At 39.2% G+C, this 19,981-nt stretch overlaps 2 protein-coding genes across 4 annotated transcripts in view; both read right to left on the bottom strand.

Annotated features, from left to right (window-relative positions):
* Nucleotides 1–19,981, bottom strand: part of PDE149 (integral membrane TerC family protein) — a 444,133-nt gene that overhangs the window by 282,657 nt on the left and 141,495 nt on the right. The window lies entirely within an intron of this gene.
* Nucleotides 11,210–11,950, bottom strand: LOC149149894 (uncharacterized). The gene is made up of 2 exons (XM_089440140.1): nt 11,643–11,950; nt 11,210–11,512 (listed from the first exon to the last, which is right to left on the bottom strand). Exons 1-2 carry the CDS (start codon nt 11,946–11,948, stop codon nt 11,318–11,320), a joined length of 501 nt encoding a protein of 166 aa, XP_089296266.1. The 5' UTR covers nt 11,949–11,950; the 3' UTR covers nt 11,210–11,317.

A 19,981-nucleotide genomic window follows, 5' to 3' on the forward strand; every position in this document is an offset into this window, starting at 1 on the left:
TTGATCAGCAAACACTCTTTTAGCTTGTTCTGCAAGCAAGAAGTGTGCAATACACTGACTTTTAGTTCTGATCAGCAGATCTGAAGCATCTAAAGCTTCTACAACCTTATCGTGCATACAAAACAACCCACAAATCCCAGGACTAAGTCTCCTTGTTCCATTTAGAGGATCCCTACTTGCAAGATTGTACTATGATATAAACCCATTTGTCTACAGGAAACTCTCGAGTGTGTTGCTTCAGCATGATATCACTAAATTCGAAGTACATTTAAAAGAATTTAAGATTCTTGAGAATAGTGTCAAGAGAGAGTATTTTTGTTTTTTTTCTAGCCAAATCATCATCTTGGATTAGTGTATAAAGTTTAACACATCGCCCAACATCTCTCGCCTAAGATAAGATAGTCTTAATAATGTCCAACAAGTGACCATAAATAGGTCAAAGGGGCTACTAGGCACATCAGAAGCAATACATAGTAGGAGTGTAAGTGCAGCTTTTGTAAAAGCATATCTAACCTTTGAGGTTAAAGACCTAAAATTTAAAGTCTATTGTCTAAGAAATAAAAAGATACAAAGATGGAAGTCCTAGAGAAGAAAGGATCTCTCACAAGATCACTATAATCAACAGAAATGTCTTGACTATAGGTGCTTGGAAATGCGCTCAAGGTCTGGAGGAGCCATCCCTCACTTATGTGAGAAGAAGCTGCTAGCCTTCAAATCAATACTAACAGTAGGTGGAACTCTCCTACCATCAAATTCCAAAGTGAAGAAACCCTTGATAGAGGACTCTCCAAATGAACTGGAATTACTGGAAAATTTGAGCATAAAATGCTCCCCGAATATGGCCACTCTTTGCTAAGATCTAGATAGATAGATGGCAAGGAAGGTGTGTACTATGAGCATAAACTACCCTGGGCCCAAACCCAGCATTATTGCAAGGGTCTCATGGATGAAGGCCAAGGGTCTAACTAAAATCTCACACATCTGGAACCCAAGGTGGAGCCAATTTCTACCTACCTCTTGGCACCTTTGTCAGTGAGCATTGAATAGAAGAGGTGATCACCCTGATAGAGTGTGATAGCAGGAGAAGTGTAAACTTAGGCAATCAAAGCCTAGAAGCCTCCATCATGTATAAAGCCAAACACTATTGATCTGGATATCTAAAAAAGATAGAGAGGGAGGCTACTTGGAAGCGGAAGCAGGAGCCGGAAGTGACAATTTTCAGAAGCTTCCGGGTCAATAGCGAATCGGGAGCAAATTTTAAATAATATATATTTTTATCTATTTTGATGCATATATGTCAACAAAAGCATGTAGAATGATGAATTAGATATAAAAAGCTTAAAAACATGGATTAAGCAATATAACATCAATCATCTAGAAGATATAATCTTCATCAACCACATATCCACAACATACAAGTTACAACATATCGATTCTCATGATTCATCAATCTTAAAGTTTCAAAGTTTCAAAATTCAAAATATAGCATTTGTCATGACTCACCACTAAACTTGTACATGTAACCATTACCAAACTATAACAAAGAATATCAAACATGAAATGAAATGTTTCAACTTTCACGATTCACATTCATTATTCATGAATCATTACCAATGAATTATAATTGCCAACTTCAAAATTCAAACTTGAATTGTCATATATTGTTCACAAAAAATACCATAAATATGAAATACTCAATAGTCATAAAAAGTACTAGAAACTAGAAAAGACAAGTAAATCAAAAGTTCTTCTTGCCATGAGAAATTCCTAATTTCTTTTCTCGTGGTTTATCGAGAGTCTCCTCCCGCATAGTCGGACGGCCACGTCCAAGACAGAAGGCACATGACCTCCACGTGAGGTTGCAGGTAGAGGTGGCGCCAAAGTTGGTGCAACTCAAGCACTGCTAGTGGATGATGGGGGTGGAATGGTTGTTGGTGTCATTGCTGCTACTTCATCCTCATCTTTCAAAAGTTTTGCTTCCAACTATTCCAAATGTATGGCTCCATCCTCCAAATTGTCCTCCTCTAGGTTGTTGTCCCAAGTGACATGCTTTATCATATTGAGCCCACTCACTATAGTGTGTCAACAACGTCAAGTTGAATTATACATAAACCAAGTTTTTTGCCCAGTTTTCATTAAGGCAGTCTATTTTGACATTGTGGATGAAGCTATAGGTGCTCCAACACCTCTCTGCAGAAGAAGTATTAACCACCTGTGAAAGCACTTTAACTGCCAATTTTGCCAAAGGCCCCCTGGAGCCATACATGTTCCACCACTCAATAAGATCCATTCTATCTCTATCATCAATAGCATGCAAAGAACCAAACACTCTAGTTTGACTGAAGTATTTGCTTAATTTTCCACGCAATTTGGCACACTGCTCCCTATCAAGCACCAGTTTATCTAATGTGCTAATATACCTATTTTGTACCTCTGGATCTGTATGAGGTTTTCTCCTAACCCCACCACCAGGTGCAGGTTGGGCCAACCAAGATGGAGAGTAGTATTTTGGCATAACTGTTGAGAAATCTTAGGTCAGCATATAGATTAGGTTTCTTATCTTGATTTATCTTACCTTTGACAAGTTCTTGTGATCATTATATTATTTCTTCATTATTATTATTGCGTTTTGTTTATCATCAAGACAAATGCCAAACAAGAAGATCACAAATGCAACAATAGGAAACCAGAGATGGGCTCCACGTCAAGGCACAACACCTATGAAGGGGAAAACCCATTCAAACTCTTCCACTAGTAGATTCAAATCAAATTGAGACAACCAGGACCTAAGACAAGAGACCTCCTTCACTCCATCAAGTCGGCCTTCCCAGTCAAACTTCAATCCATACTTCACAAGTCAACACAATTATGCTCCTTAACAAAGATCTTAGTCTACACTGCAAGTTCTGAAGTTCGCACTATACTTTCGGCCTTGCAAATTTATGGTTCTTATTACAGACTTCTTCTTCGTATATGTGAGAGAATAGGAACATATTTTCAGTCCCTTTATTTCCTTGATTGATCTTCTTACTTCATGTAATGATAGGTCCTTTCAAAATAGGCTTGTCACATTCCTTTTCCCTTGCAATGACTACAGATCCAAATTGCTTGATAATCTACTCCAATAGGTCAAATGCACTTCCTTTTCATAGTCTTTTACAAGGTGATGGTTTCCCTTTATGAGGCCGACTTGATGTGGAGAGCAGGCCAACTTGATGGAAGAGGCTAGTCTTACAAAATTTGCCTCTTTTATAATATTACAAAACCCGAGAAGAGTCTATAATTTTATGACATAGACAAGGACTTAAGACTCAACCCTAGAAGCCTTGAATGGAGGCCTTTGACCTGGAAACAAATAAACAAAGCATGAAACCCATGCTTAATAATAATTTTTCTTTTTATAAATAAATTTTCTTTTTTTTCTTTTGAAAAGCACATTACATTAAAATACAATTATGAAGGCCGACACTAGTTACATTCTTCAACACTCCCTCTTAACTAGGGAGGTATTCATAATCATACATATATAGGCACAAGGATGAACTCAAAATTATATGTTCTATGAAGAGTCATAGTATACGCAATGCTAAACATTAGATACTTGACCAAGGTATCTAATTGGTTGGGACTAAGGTGTGTTCCAAGCTTCTGCCACTATGGGTACCATTAGGCCTCAGCTCTAAAACCAACCCAAAAAGATCTAGGTATCGTATCCAAGGTCGAAGCTCTATAAGACCAATGATACCCTTCCTACTTCGAGATCTAGACATCATCACAGGCCAACCATGTTGATTTTTAATGTACCTTGGACAAGTGGTTTCCCATGGGTTAGTCTCTACCTAGGGAAAAGTGTCCAAAATAATTATTTTCCTAAGTGTGACTTTATAAAGTGAAAGTGACTTTATAAGTGGTAAAGTCAATGTTAAATTATAAAGTGAAAAGTGACTTTAGACATAAAGTACAATGTGGGTACTTTATTTAATGGGTGAGTTAAAAAATAGAAAGTGAGAATTAAATGCACATTTATTCTCATCCCTTGATCTAAATGAATCTGAGCCATTAGATCTTAGGGTTGCCAAAAGTCATTTAGGGAAACAAAAGGGGGAAAAGAAAAGAGACACTGTATTCATTCTTCATGAGCAGATTGGAGAAAGGAGGCTGAGAGCTAGAGAAAAGTTCTGAAGGAGAAATTTGTTGCAGCAAGCTGAAGGAGTGATTTCTGGGCAAAGTTGGGCATGGAAATCAAGGCATAGAAGACAACAGAAGGTACAGTACGAACAACATTGAATGTTGTGAGCTGCATGCCATTCGAGAGAAGTTTTTGAAAAAAAAATGAAAAAAAAGTTCATACAACAGTACGGAAATCCGTACAGTGGTATCCGTACAGTACATATTTTCAGCTTCAAGTGGGCACGGAAATCGAGGCAAAGTGGGCACAGTTTTCAAGGAGTTTTGGGCTGAAGAGATAAGTTGTATTTTGTTGTTTTGTTTTGTCTGCAAATGTATTTTTCCTGAACTTGAAAGATAAATAAATTTGAAGAGCTCTCTAACAGGTTTTCCCCGGAGAAGATTGAAGGGGTTTTGCCTGGGTCTAAGTTGACCAAAAATCTGTGTGTATTTTTATGTGTGTTGCTGGTCTGGTTATGTCCATATTTATTTTCAGCATGTGTTGACAATCCCATGTGTTTTAATCTGAAATTTTCATTTCCAAAATTCTATATGTTGAATGTATGTTTATGGGAAAGGGCATTTAACTGAATGGGAATGATAAGGTGAAATTAAAACCGGGTTGGGATTGCAGGAAACTTTTTTTTGTCATCAAATTTCAACAAGCCGGATGTCCTCCCAAGCATCTTGTTGCTCCAAGATGCTTCATCTCTCCCTATAAACTAAAACAGATATATCCACTCGTCCAAGCATGCTTCCAAGATGTTGAACCTTCTTATGGAGAGATCTCCATGTACAATCACGGCCCATATTAGTAACAAACTTTCAAATATATATATAAGTTAGCACAAACCTTTGAGGTTCTCAAATATACTGATGTTGCTTAGGTCATCATAAAACACATCTCGTCAGAAGTTTCCTTCTTCAATTTTTCTAGCACCAAACTCAACCTCAACACTTCTTCCAAAATATCTAAATCTTGTTTATAACTTCATCAATCAACCATATGTAGTGCTTTAGCTAATCTCTGATTTTCATTCTTTCTTCAAGGTCTTTTACTATAGTTGTCACAATATTCCCTCCCTCTTAACTGGGGAGATATACCACTTCTTCTTTATAATGGAAACCTCTTTCTTCCATCCATACAGGCTCTTTTATTTGTATCATCATATCATTGGAGAAACCTCAACCTTTCAAAGCTTCATTCTTTCAGGAACATCATTCTTTCTATGCTAACAAGATCATCTATGCATCTTTGATGTCATCATTATTCTTATAGCGCCCTCTTTCCATCATGCTCATCATTATTATCATCAAATCTTCAACAAGTACCAATATGAAGTTAACTTTATGAAAATAAGGTTGGCATGTCATTAGACTGGAAGAATCAAAACAATCAAACTTTAGATATCCAAATCATAATCCTAGTTAGGTCCATACTCAACAAGGGTTATCTATTTATGCTAGGGTTTTTGTCACAAACACTAGATTCCATCTTTAAGACTAAAGCCTTAGATGTCAGTGTTGATTTGGGGTAGCATCAGATGTGCTCTAGCCATGAAAATTGGTGTAGAGGCTACAGCACATGAGATCTCCAAGACCCAGAAAGGGTTGGGGCAGATTCTAACCAGTTTGGGAGATATTAAAATAATTAATATTTTTAATGGAGTTCCTAGTCTAAACTTAGGAAAAATAAAATATTAATGGGTATTAATATAAAACTGGGTTAGAATGTTCCAAAAGTCATGGATCAAGACAAATCTAATCTTAGCCATTGATTAGAGATTTAATCGCGATCATTGATGGACCAACGAGAAAAGTATAAGAGGAGCCTTGAGGGTCAGTGGGAGAACACACTAGAGTGATCAGTCATTCATTTTGCTAGAGCGGGGTTGCTAAGCAAAGTTGAATCAATGATCAGCAATGAGAGGCAATGAGTACGAGGCAGAGAGGCAGGGACAATACTGGGAGACCTGCATAGAAGCAAAGGCAGCGAGAGCAGCAGTTAGTCTAGGCTACGTAGAGCCTAGCAGAGGCAGCGCAGAGCCCAGAGAGACTGCGTCATCCACGCAGAGGGCAGGGGGAGTGACACAGAGGCTCCCAGAGGTTGCGCAATGCCTCAGAGGGCTGACCCAAAGGGTCTTGGCGCTGACACAAGTCAGTAGGAGGCTAACTCAGTGGCCATAAGGGCCAACGCTGAGCTTCAGTTGTACCGGAGAGGGTTTCGTGGGACAGGTTTTCTGAATACCTGTTTCCAAATATAGAGGTATTGTTGCCATATATTTTTCTCTATCGGGTGAGCAGGTTTAGGCACCCAGTTGTACTCAGAAAGACTGCATAATAATATAACCCTCAGAATAGCTACACCAGTTTTCCCACATTGGGTTTTTCTGAGGACATTTGTCCAAAAATAACGATGTCACTTGTGTGCTTGTTTTCCTTCAGTTGATGATCTATAGATGTTGTAACTGTATTGTGTTTATCTCGGTATTTAACTGCGTTAAATAACTTGTAGGAATTTAGACAAGTAGGAGAAATAAATTAGCAGAATCCAGAATAATTTTCTAACAGATAGACTTAGAAAATTCAACATGGTATCGGAGCATGGTTGCAAATCACAGGAGAGCTAAAGGCATTAGCTGAGCAGAGCATTTGCAGCAGAATCAGCTATCCCGAGTGATAGTAGCTAATCCGTGCAGAAGGCGACAGAGGAAGGAGTGATGCAGAGGGACTGCGTCATCAGTTTGGGCCAGAGAGAGGCCATCGCAGAGGCTAAGGGAGGCAAAATCAGGCTCACGCAGAGGCCAAGAGCGCTGAAACAGTTGGCTGAGGGAGTTGATTTGCCGGTGCCGAGATTGCACAGAGCCAAGTGGCTCAATCCTTCAGTTGCTGGGGCATAGGAGGTTGTGTAGTTTGCGGAGCGAAGCTAGTGGGGTACTGTGGTCAGAACAGTACCTAACAGGGCAAGACCAAGGTGGAGGGAGTTTCTGCTGAGGCAGATTTCTAGCCAAGGAATCCAGATCAGTGTCAGACAATTGGAGTGGGGCAACTTGATGTTGACAGAAGGATTTCCAGAAGGGAAATCAAGACTCAGAGGGAGTCGAACTGAAAACTTCCGGACGAGAAGTTGAGAGACTCAACAGGAGTCGAACAGAGGACTTCCAGGAGGGAAGTAAAGAGACTCGAAGGAGTCAAAAGAAGAGCAGCGAAATGGTCGTGAATGGGCTGAGAGATCAAGACAGGCTAGACGGAGTGTCCAACTTTGTGGTCTGGAAGGCCAGGATCTTGTCCATTCTAGACAGATATCACATCAAGAACTTTGCCTTGAAAGTAATGGCGATCCTAGTTGACCCAGCTGAAAATGAGAAGTACAAGGAGGCAATGGCCAAGCCAAAGTGCATCATCCTTAATGGCGTGAAGGATCATGTGGTATCGCATATTGCCGAGAAGGATACGGCAAATGAGATGTGGGAGGCCCTGAAGATATTGTACCAGCATACTTCCATGCCGAGGAAGATGTTACTTGAGAATCAGTTGCGGTCATACCAAATGTAGAAGGGGAAGCAGATAGATGTCTTCCTCGGTCAATTGAAGGAGATCTGTGACTAGCTAACTTCCATAGGGGCCACGCCGGATGAGGAATTGATGTTGCGGACCGCTTTGAACTTAGTCTCAGAGAATTGGGAGGTATTTGTCCAGAGCATATTGGGCAGGACGAGCCTTCCAGATTGGGAGGAACTGTGGGCGGCTCTTCGTCAAGAAGAGATCAGACGGGTGACCAAGGCGGGGAGTAGCAGCAAAGGGGTCAGAATCAAGAAGGAGGAAGAAGAGGATGCGGCTCTAGCATCTGCGGGAAAGCAAGAGAAGAGGAAGAAGAAGGACCTCTCCAAGGTCAAGTGCTTCCATTGTGGGGAACTGGGTCATTTTGCGAACCAGTGTCCTAGGAAGAAGAGTAAGGGAGAGGCTTCTAAGACCAAGGCTGCACCAGCAAGGGCGGAGAAAGAAGTCGAGGAGGATGACGATTGTGCCATGAGTGCTCATGTGCCACTTGAGAAGAAGTGGGGAGACATCGAGCTGTAGTCAAACGGACTACAGGCGATGAGGGGCAGGATCCTCGAGGTACCCAACCTCTTGGATTATACCTTGCTATGAGAGCCCCGAAGAGGAGTAGCAGGACTAGCGGATGCCGGTAGAGACGAATGCGATGAAGCGGCAGAGAGTGCTACAGTGCAAGAGTCCCCTGGCAGCGCGAGGCTAGCAGACTGCAACAATGTGAGAGGCACGAAAGTGTTGCACCAGTGCAGGGTGGCACAAAAAGGTGTGCAGCGATGCGAGATGCAGGGAGTTGTTGCAGCAGCGCAGAGGTCAGTAGAGGGAGCACTTGTTAGTGGCAGAGGGAGCACTTGTTAGCGGCAGAGGGAGCTTCAACATCGAGAGTGTTTCTAGCCTGACAAGGATGTCAGAAGTTGGGTGGATCAGTTACTTACTTCTCAGTAACTGAGTTGTTGTGCAGTAGCAGTATGTAGTAGCACAATGCAGCATGATGAGAGAGGGATGCAGCGCAGATGCAGTGATGGGAGTATGGACCAGCAGCAACACAGATGCAGAGGGAACTGTCGTACAGATGCAGTAGTGGTAGTGGCAGGGCCATGGGCAACAATGCAGAGGATGTTGGGTGGGGAGGCCTAGCATCAGCACAGAGACCGGTGTTGGATAATCAGGGTGATACTCAGTGTGGAGTATTACTAGAGCATGGTCCTCGCTAAGAGGGAGTGTTGATTTGGGGTAGCATCGGATGTGCTCTATCCATGAAAATTGGTGGAGAGGCTAAAGCGCATGAGATCTCCAAGACCCAGAGAGGGTTTGGGCAGATTCTAACCGGTTTGGGAGATATTAAAATAATTAATATTTTTAATGGAGTTCCTAAGTCTAAACTTAGGAAAAATAAAATATTAATGGGTATTAAATAAAACTGGGTAAGAATGTTCCAAAAGTCATGGATCAAGCCAAATCTAATCTTAGTCGTTGATTAGAGATTTAATCTCGGTCGTTGATGGACCAACGAGAAAAGCATAAGAGGAGGCTTGAGGGTCAGCTGGAGAACACACCAGAGTGATCAGTCATTCATTTTGTAGAGCGGGGTTGCTAAGCAAAGTTGAATCAGTGATCAGCAGCGAGGGGTAGTGAGAAAAAGGCAGAGAGGCAGGGACAACACTGGGAGACCTGCACAGAAGCAAAGGCAGTGAGAGCAGCAGTCAGTCCAGGCTATGCAGAGCCCAGCAGAGGCAGCGCAGAGCCCAGAGAGACTGCGTCATCCATGCAGAGGGCAGAGGGAGTGACGCAGAGGCTCCCAGAGGCTGCGCAGTGCCTCAGAGGGCTGACGCAGAGGGTCTTGGGGCTGACGTAGGTCAGCAAGAGGCTGACGCAGTGGCCAGAAGGGCCAGCGCTGAGCTTCAGTTGTGTCGGAGAGGGTTTCGTGGGACAGGTTTTCTGAATACCTGTTTCTGAATATAGAGGTATTGCTGCCATATATTTTTCTCTGTCGGGTGAGCCGGTTTAGGCACCCAATTGTACTCAGAAAGACTGCATAATAATATAACCCTCAGAATAGCTACACCGGTTTTCCCGCATTGGGTTTTCTAGGGACATTTGTCCAAAAATAACGGTGTCACTTGTGTTCTTGCTTTCCTTCAGCTGATGATCTGTAGATGTTGTGATTGTATTGTGTTTGTTTCAGTATTTAACTGTGTTAAATAACTTGTAAGAATTTAGACAAGTAGTAGAAAAAAATCAACAGAATACAGAACAATTTTCTAACGGGAAGACTTAGAAAATTCAATAGTCAGCAACTATATCGAGTTAGCATTTTTAATCATAATGAAATCATTTCTATATCTAGAGTTTTATTATCAAGCCCTATAATTTTATATCAAATTCTACTAGGGTTTTGTTGTAAACCCTAGATCAAAATTTTAACATTAGATATACAGCTTGACCAAGCTAGGGTTTCAATTAAACAGAAGTATATACACCTAGGATTTCATTCCTAAGATCTTTCATTAATTTTTTCAAGGGTTTTGTCATAAACCCTAATTCAACAAACCCTAAAAATTTAGGGTTTCATCATATAACCTAGATATCAACAACAAACACTAAAAGGGCTTAGAGTTTCTTTATAACATTACCAAAATTCTAAAGATCAAGAGAGTAGGATATCATTATATGTTCTAAACCCTAAGTAGACTAGGATTTCATCATTATTGTCAACATACCCTAAGCATCAAAAGGCTAGAGTTTTACAATGAACCCTAAAAATTAGGGTTTTACCAAAGTGAACAAAAATAGTAAAGAGAGGATTGATTTAAACTAGAGATTAATCACTCTAACAAGAATCTTAATGATTCAAAATCCTAGCCATAAGATAGTAATACGAAGCAAATTTCAAAATGAATGTTCCTTATAATGAAGAAGATTAGCTACAAATATTGTGGTCTTAGACATAACTTGAGTTACTCCTTTTACAAACCTTATAAGGTTTCTTTATTGAAGGGCTCCCTCTGAATTATGACGACATTTTTCATGGTTCATTTCCTTATGAGTCAACTTGTGCCCAAGCAGTGTTGCACGAAGCGGGAGCGAAGCGGAAGCGCGAAGCGGAAGCGCGAAGCGCGGAAGCGTCATTTTCCAAAAATCTAGGGAGCGAAGCGTCCGCGGAAGCGTCTGCTATATATATATATTTTTATATATTTTTTTGCATTTATACTCAAAACAAACATCCCAAATACCAAATTAATTGTAGAAGACATGAAAACATGCATATTTTTGCATAAATCAAGATAGATATGGCATCCATGATTCCATTGTAGTTACTAGTATGTACAACAATCATCTATATTCTAGCTATTACAAACATACATCAAATTTTTAAGCATATTATAAAACATAAAACATTTAAGCATATTATGATTTATCTAGCAAGTGAGCAACTGTCAACATTTGTCATGTCCAAAATTCAAATAATAATGTTTACAAAATATGTCACTTGGTCACCGCCAAGCCAAAAAGGTTCAAAATTCAAATTCACAAGTCTACAAGTCTAATGAGTAATCTATAGACTATGACAAAAAGAAGTAGATTGTGAATATATCTACTAATCTCTCCTCCTTCCACCACGAATAGAACGTGATGGCGTGCCTCCACGTGGTGGCAATGAAGAAGATGGTCCCTGTGTAAGTCGTGGCACTGGAACTGATGAAGAAGAACCCCCTGCTGTTGGTGTTGAACCATGGAACCTAGGACCAGATGGGGGTGGGGGTGGTGGCATATCAACACGGTCATCATCATCCTAGAATCGCTCAAAAAATTCATGCAAAAAAAAAAAACACTAGTTAACAAAAAAATTAAAAACATGAATTAGAGAAATGCTTTATAAGGGAAAATTGGAAAATTCATACGGTATACCATAATGGACATACCAGGAGAGCATCCTCTAATTGCTCTAGTTGCAACACTCCATCCTCCAAATTGGGCTCCTCTGGATGCTTGTCCCAAATCAACAAGTCTTTATTAGACTTTGCATCTTCACAGTAATGGGACAACAATCGCAAGTTGTAATGAACATAAACCAAGCTCTCTGCCCGGTCTAAACTCAACCTGTTCCTTTTAACACTGTGGATGAAAGAATAAGAGCTCCAACACCTCTCTGCAGAAGAAGTGTTTACCACCTGTGATAGCACCCGCAATGCCAAACTCTGTAGAACTGGAGTAGGCCCTCCATGCATGTTCCACCACTCGAGCAGAAAAATGCTCTCGATCTTCAATTGAATGCATGCTCCCAAATGGACCAGTGTTGAGCGTATAGTTGCTCAGCTGTCTCCGTACCAATGCAGCCTCCTCATTATCAGGGATTAATCTACTCAATGCAGCCATATATTTTTCGTGAACCTCTTTATCTTGGTGTGGTTTTTTCCTGCTTCCCCCCCCAGGTGCTGGTTTTGAAAGCCATGATGGATGATAGTACCTAGGTGTCAAAACATATGCTAATGCATGCAATGGAACATTTAGCATATCCCATCGCTTTTCCACCTCTTCACGAATATAATTGTACAAGGTGGTATCTCTAGGCTCAACAATGTCTTTAATCTGCCCCAACATGCTATCCATTTGCTCATACACCTCCCCAATTACTGGTCGATCTGAATCTGCAAACTTGATCATGTAATAAATTGGTTTGGTGAATTGCAAAACATATTTAACCTGTGACCAAAAGTAAGTGTCAAGAACAGTGTCCTTGACTACATCTGCAGTAGCACCATCTGTACACTGGTTAATTTCATCCCATGTTTCAGCACACACCAGATTAGTTAAAGCTTGTCTCACCCTCACTAGCCGCCTAAAGGTGAGGTAATAACTAGCAAATCTTGTCTTTGCAATTTTAAGCAATTGCAACTTGGAGTAAGTGCCATAGAAGTAGTTTACCCTTGTATGCCCTGTGATGAATTTAATGAGCTGCTTCCCTTTCCTGTAAACCTCAGCAATCCACCCACATTCTTTGTGTTTCACAATATCATGCATCAAAAGGTTCAATGTGTGAACCAGGCACCCAGACCAAAAGATGTGTGGATGAGTACGCTCAATAATTTTTCCTGCTGCCTTACAATTTGCTGCATTATCTGTGATCACTTGAACCACATTATTCGGACCAACATCTTTGATTGATTTCAATAGGAGATCTGCAATGTTTTGTGCAGTTGCACTGATGGAGGAGGAGTCATGACATGCAATAAATACTGCACCCTTAGAAGAAACACCAAGAACATTTATCAAATGTTGGTTTCTAATATTTGTCCACCCATCTGATACAATGGATACCCCATAATCCACCCACTCATGTGTAAAACGTGTCAAATCTCTTTGAACCTTAGCTTTTTCTCTTTCTAATAACACTGTTCTAGCTTTCTCATAGTTGGGGGCCTTGTATCCTTTTGGGGCTTCATTGATGGCCTTTACCATGTCATGCCAATAGGGAGAGCGAAGCACATTGAATGGTACACCGCAAGCACAAAGAAAACGGACTACCTTTCCATCCACATCATCCCTCCCAGCAACATTAAGGAAATCCCCTATTGTTTTTCTACCTCCAGAGGTTGCAGAAGTACCATAAGGAGATGGGCAACTACCAAATTTAGAGGTTGCACTTGATTCTGAATGAGTTTTTTGTTTCTTGTTTTTTTGTTGTGCAGCCATCTCTATTTTGATGTATTTTTGTCTTTGTTCACTTGAAATTTTTGTGCAAATGGCTACCCCCACAGAACCCTTTTTTTCATCACTCTCTAGCACCCCACAAAGATGCCTCCTCAGACGGGTATATGAACCCGTATATGGTTTTCCTCCATGACAATCATGAGGGCACATCCATTTGTAAGATCCACCACCCTTTCCCCCTTCAAGTTTGGTCACAAAGGTCCACAAGGGATTTGATGTACCTTTCCCATCTTGTGCTTCAGTGTCCTCTTCAAGTTCATCCCCTTCCTCTTCAAACCCTTCCTCCTCATCATACATTGGGTCACTACTATTAGGAGTCCCAAGTTCATCCCCTTCCTCTTCCCCTCTATTCCTCACCCTTGCCATCATTAAAACCAAGAGTGGAATGATACATAGAAGCCAAAAGAACACCATCTTGGAATATGGATATAGGTGGTGGACAACCTGTAAATAAAGGAGCAAGTAGAAACAATGGGAAAGAGTAGGAGAGGGAGGAGAAAAATACAATTTTTTTTTCAAAAAAACAAGGGAGTTTGGGGTTTGAACTTACCTCTTTAGCTCTTGTAGATGAAGTCCTCCAAGCTCTTGCTCCAAGCTCCTCCTCCTTCTCCTAGCTCCTCCTTCTTCACTCCTCCAAGCTCTCCTCTCTTCTCCTCTCTTCTCCTCTCCTTTCCTCTCTTCTCTTCTCCTCTCCTCTCTTCTCTTCTCCAACTCTCATAAACTCAAAGTGAGAAAATGAGAAGAGAATGGGGGCTTTATTCTTTTCTAAACTCACCCTAAAGTGATCCTAACCCACCCCTAACCCACCCCCTCATGCTTAGTTAAGTTAGATATTAAATGAAATTAAAAAAAAAATTTGAACTGCGCGGGTTGCGTTCGGGTTGCGCCCGGGTGGCGTGCGGGTGGCGTGCGCTTCCGGGCAGGTTGCGTGGCGCCACCCCATGCCCGAACCGCATGCCGAAGCGCGATTCCGGGGTGGCGCAACCTGTTTTGGCAGGAATCGTTAAAAAAAATCGGAACCGCGCAACCTTGAAAACGGAACCGCGATTCCTCTGTGGATTCCGGAACGCAACCGCTCGGGGCGCGGTTCCGGGTTTGGATCCTCCGGGGGGGGGGCGATTCCGGTAACATTGTGCCCAAGGATCCAAGTCGATTTACCAAGTCACCATTCTTAATATATACTTGCAATATTTATTGACAAGCACAACCAAAATATACAAGTACAATAGTGTGATGATTATCTAGAGTTTCCATTACCTTTAAGAGAGTAAGTTTGAGATACAAAGTCTAGACATCATTTAATTTCATTCTTATTTAAGGGTTGATATATATTCCTAACTATTTACAAACCCTAGACATTTGAGAGATAGGGAACAAATGAATGAGACTTTCTATGTATTATCTAGGGTTTACAAACCCAAGTCATTAACAATCCTAGAATCTTAAGACATCGGATTCTTTAATAAATGAACAAGTTATACAAACCTTAAAAACTTTGCATACCTTTGTCTTTCATGCTTGAAAGATTGATATTCCATTGAGCTTCTTACCTTTTCTTGCAAACTGCTTACACATTGTTAGATGACTAAAAACATGAAGAGTAATAATAATACTTACTTGATTTAAATGAAGACTTTGAGCTGGTTTCTAAAATGTTGGATGCTTTTTTTCTTGAAAGTGGTAGAGGCTTACAAGAGTTGCTACAAGACTTAAAAACTTTCCTTTTCACTGTTATAGACAGAGATGCATAGGCTCTTCACAACTATCTCCCTTCACTGATACCTATAGTTTTTCTTTTGTAGGTTGGACTCTAGGTCTAGAGCTACCAAAATGGATTTAACAGCCTTCCAAAAGATGTAGGCTTGGCTTTCTGTTATATAGTTCTGAAATAATAACCCTCTGGTTAAGGCTTCTTCAGATAGAGGTCTCTTACACAGAGATTCTTTATATATATATATATATATATATATATGGTCAGAATTATCTCAAGATGTCACAACAAAGAGCCTGCCATAAACAACTGATATATTCTTCTATTAGACAATCATTGAGGAATCTTCCAAAAGTCGGCTTTTATACCACTATTAGGGCTCAAATCTCTTATATATATATATATATATATATATCCATAGGTTTGCATCTTCTTTCACAAGTATCTCGACTTCTTCAATGGTAACTGTGACTTATAACAAGCCTATGATTCCTCCAAGCAAGTCGATCTTGGTTCCTTTTCTTTGTTGGCTACCTTTAGTTCATGAGAGACACTTGTAGACTATAATATGGTCACTTTCATATATTGTAACTTCAAATTTTCAGAGGTGATCTCAGACCCTGATAACCATGCACAAGAGTTTGGTCTTCCTCACAGAGAGGTCGGTCTTGACTAGGCTAGTAATCTAGCCTCTCGGTCCTCAAGAATGATGCTTCTAGACTCACTAAACTCCTTCGCTTGTCTTGTTCGGGCCTATGGCCTAGAGGTATGGTCCAAAATTGACTTATTTAAATTTGTTCCTCCTTTAGAGTGGCTCGTCCTTCATGGAAAGGCTTGAAACTCTTGTTCTCTTGCAAAAGAATGATATTCTAGCTGCCTCAAATCACTGCCCTTAGCTCTAATACCATGTTGAGAAATCTTAGGGCAACATATAGATTAGGTTTCTTAACTTGATTTCTCTTACCTTTGACAAATTCTTATGATCATTATATTATTTCTTCATTAGTATTATTGTGTTTTGTTTATCATCAAGACAAATGCCAAACAAAAAGATCACAAATGCAACAATAGGACACCAGAGATAGGCTCCAAGCCAGGGCAAAAACCCTATGAAGGGAAAAACCCATTCAAACTCTTCCACTAGTAGATTCAAATCAAATTGAGACAACCCGGACCTAAGACAAGAGACCTCCTTCACTCCATCAAGTCAGCCTTCCCAGTCAAACTTCAGTCCATACTTTCACAAATCAACATAATTATGCTCCTTAAAAAAGATCTTGGTTTGCACTGCAATTTCTATAGTTCGCACTATACCTTCAACACCGCAATTTTATGGTTCTTATTACTTACTTCTTCGTATATGTGAGAGAATAGGCATAGATTTTCGGTCCCTTAATTTCCTTGCTCGATCTTCTTACTTCATGTCATGATAGGTCCTTTCAAAATAGGCTTCTCACATTCCTTTTCCCTTGCAATGACTACAGATCCAAATTGCTTGATAATCTACTCCAATAGGTCAAATGCACTTCCTTTTTATAGTATTTTACAAGGTGATGGTTACCCTTTATGACGTTGACTTGATGTGGAGAGCAGGTCGACTTGATGGAGGAGATTAGTCTTACAAAATTTCACTCTTTTATAATTTTACAAAGCCCAAAAAGGGTCTATAATTTTATGACATGGACAAAGACCTAAGACTCAACCCTAGAAGCCTTCAATGGAGGCTTTTGACCTAGAAACAAATAAACAAAGCATGAAACCCATGCTTAGCAATAATTTCTCTTTTTATAATTAAATTTTCTTTTTCTTTTCTTTTGACAAGTACATTACATCAAAATATAATTATGAAGACTGACACTAGTTACATTCTTCAACAGTAATGACATATGCCAAAACGTGGAGTGGAACATCAAGATTATCCCACCTTTTGACCACATGTTTGTGACTATGATCATACAAGATGGGATCTTTCGGCTCAACAATATATTTTATTTGTTCTAGCATGCTATCCATCTGCTAATATACCTCCCCAATCATTGGCGCATCTATATCTGCAAAACGAATAATGTTATAAATGGGCTTTGTGAACTGCAAAATATTCCTCACACTTGTCTAAAACTAACCATCAAGAACGATATCCTCCACCTCTTGAAAACCTTCCCTGTCAGATGTTGTCGCAGCCATGTCCTTTAATATCTTCCATGATTCACTTGATACCATACTCGCCAATGTCTCTCTTACTTTCAAAAGGTTCCTGAAGGTGAGGTAATAACTAGAAAATCAAGTCTTTGCTACCTTCAATAACTCCAACCTCGAGTGACTACGAATAAGGCAATGGGCATTGCTATGATTGTAATGAATTTTATCATTTTCTTTCCTTTCTTGTACAATGAACCAATCCATTTGTATTGAGGTTCCTTTATCTAAATAATATTATGCATCAAAAGGTTCTGTTGCCGCACAGATTGTCTAGGCAGCGCGACAACGCTCAGACCGGGGGTTGTCACCCTGATCCCCGATCTCTCCGTTTAAGTCGTCTCCCTGAAGCAGGCTAAGGGGGGTAGACCCTATGGGAAAAAGGAAGACCAACTAGGAACCAGTTGGGTTGGGAGACACAGCAGGGGGAAACAAGCACTTGATCGATTTTAGAATTTGATTAGATCTTTAAATGCTTAAGACCAGTGCCTTATGGAGTTAATGAAAACCAAGTAATTAATTAGTTGTTGCTGCTTATGAAGTAATTTAATGATTGCTTGAAAATATTTACAAAATATCAAACATGTCACGAGCATTATATAATCCAAGCAACGATTAATTTCACTAGATGCAAAATATTCAATAGATGCGCAATGTTCTAGCAAATAAATTTCAAAAGATCAAATACTTCAAGAAACCACGAAATTTTAAATGCTAACCAGCTCACAAAATGATTCACCACTTTTCAATAGCTAATCTTTAAATAAACATTTAAGCGCATTTAACTATAGAGAAGTGGAACATAGATACCACAAAAGACACCAAAATGAATTTTCAATTTTTAGTTAATCTTTTCAAAAAAAATTAATTTTTATATATTTTTATATTTTTATAAAATTCTAAGTTTAAAATCAAAATAAAACAAAACTAAAATCTAAATAAAATTAAAATCTAATCTAAACTAAGACCCAAAAAAAAAGGAACCTTTTATGTTTTGTTCCTTTTGTTTTCTTTTTTTAGAGGGGATTTTCTAAATCATTTAATTCTTTATTTTTATCAATGTAGAAATAGCTAAAAACAAAACCTAAGGATTAACTCTTATGCTTTTTTAGGTTTTTTATATTTTTTATTTTTTATATTTGATTTTTAAAGCAAAAGGAAAATTGAATATATCTAATTTAAAACTAAAACCTAAGTTAAAAAAAAAATCAAAATCTAATTTAAATCAAATCTAAATTTATTTTTTTTAATTGATTTTTTATTATTTTATTTGAAATGAAACTAAACTAAACTAAAACTAAAGACTAAAAGCTAAGCTAAAAGAAATCAAAATGAAAGAACTAACACCTGATCTATATATATAACAAAAATGAAAATTTATTAAATCTAAATCCTAACTAAATAAAATTAAAATCTAACTCTAAATCATATCAATCAAAAATCAAAACCAAAATAAACAAAAGTTTAAATCTAAATTAAATGACACTGAAACTTAAAATAAAGAAAGCTAATTAAATTCTAAACTATGAAAAAAAAATCAAATCTAAATCCTAAAAAAAAAAAAAAATTCAAAGTACTGAATTCTAATTATATGAAATTGAAATAAAAATCACGCTAACACTAAACATGAAAATCGAAATATATAGAAAATAAAAAATCGAAATTGTATTTGCGTAATGGCTTTGATCATTTGCTTGATACACAGGTTCGGGGGTTTATTCGCAGGTTTTGGAGCAGGTAAGGAGCAGCGAGGGCGATGGATGGAGCTGATGGAGAAGCGTGAGAGAGACTGCGTGAGAAAAGCAGGTTGAAAAGCAACATTGAAAGAGTATGGCCAGCAGATGGGCAATGGCGTAGAGATGGCAGCGTGAAGGCTACGTGGGAAATTGATGGGGAGCCCGTTGCAGGCCCAGGGCAGCGAACACCCTTAAAAAAAATTCGAAATTTTTCCTGCAGAAACGAAAACCCTGGGCAACAGCAAAAAGCCTGAAAAAGCCCTCAAATTCCTTCAGAAAAACCCTGCAAGAACTGATCTTGAGGCCAGATCTTACCCTCCAGGGCCTAGATTTGGCTTCAAACAAAAAATTCTTCTCAGCCCTGCAACCTGCAATAACAAAAACCGAACACCCAGAAATAAAATGTGCAAGAAACAAAACTAAAAACCCTAAAACCAGCTAAATAAATACAATATTCACAGTTTAAAGGCTCTAAATAGCCAGATTTGTCAGTATGCCACAGAAATATTTTTTAAGATTTTGAATTTAAGATGAGGTGCTTCAAAAAACCCTTCATGCCTCCACAACAGAAATTCTAATGATAAGCCTGGGATTAAAACCAGCTGGGCTCTTCAGAAAATGCAATCCAGGAATTGGCTGGTTCAGCCGAGAACTTCCCCAAACGCCCGTTGATCTTCGAAATCTAGATTTTCTTGCACAGCTTACTTCAACCATTAACGAAGAAGGAGAAAACGATACTAAAATCCAAATGTAATGGAGATACCTGCCATCATATTTAGAAATTTAACTACCATTCAAACCCTAGCGACTAAACAAGATATCTGTGTTTAAAATCACTCTTCATAAAGCTATCATCAATGGCTGAAATTAAAATCATGCACAGAAATAAAACATCTTACAGCATTTC

This window comes from Pinus tabuliformis, chromosome 9, assembly GCF_031772625.1.
Source record: "Pinus tabuliformis cultivar Carrire ecotype Pingquan chromosome 9, CPIR1, whole genome shotgun sequence".
NCBI lineage: Eukaryota > Viridiplantae > Streptophyta > Pinopsida > Pinales > Pinaceae > Pinus > Pinus tabuliformis.

Coding starts and splice junctions, on each gene's coding strand:
- LOC149149894 (XM_089440140.1), bottom strand. CDS start 11,948: ATGCATGGAGGGCCTACTCCAGTTCTACAGAGTTTGGCATTGCGGGTG. Junction 11,513..11,642: donor AATTAGAGGATGCTCTCCTG/GTATGTCCATTA, acceptor GAGCGATTCTAG/GATGATGATGACCGTGTTGA.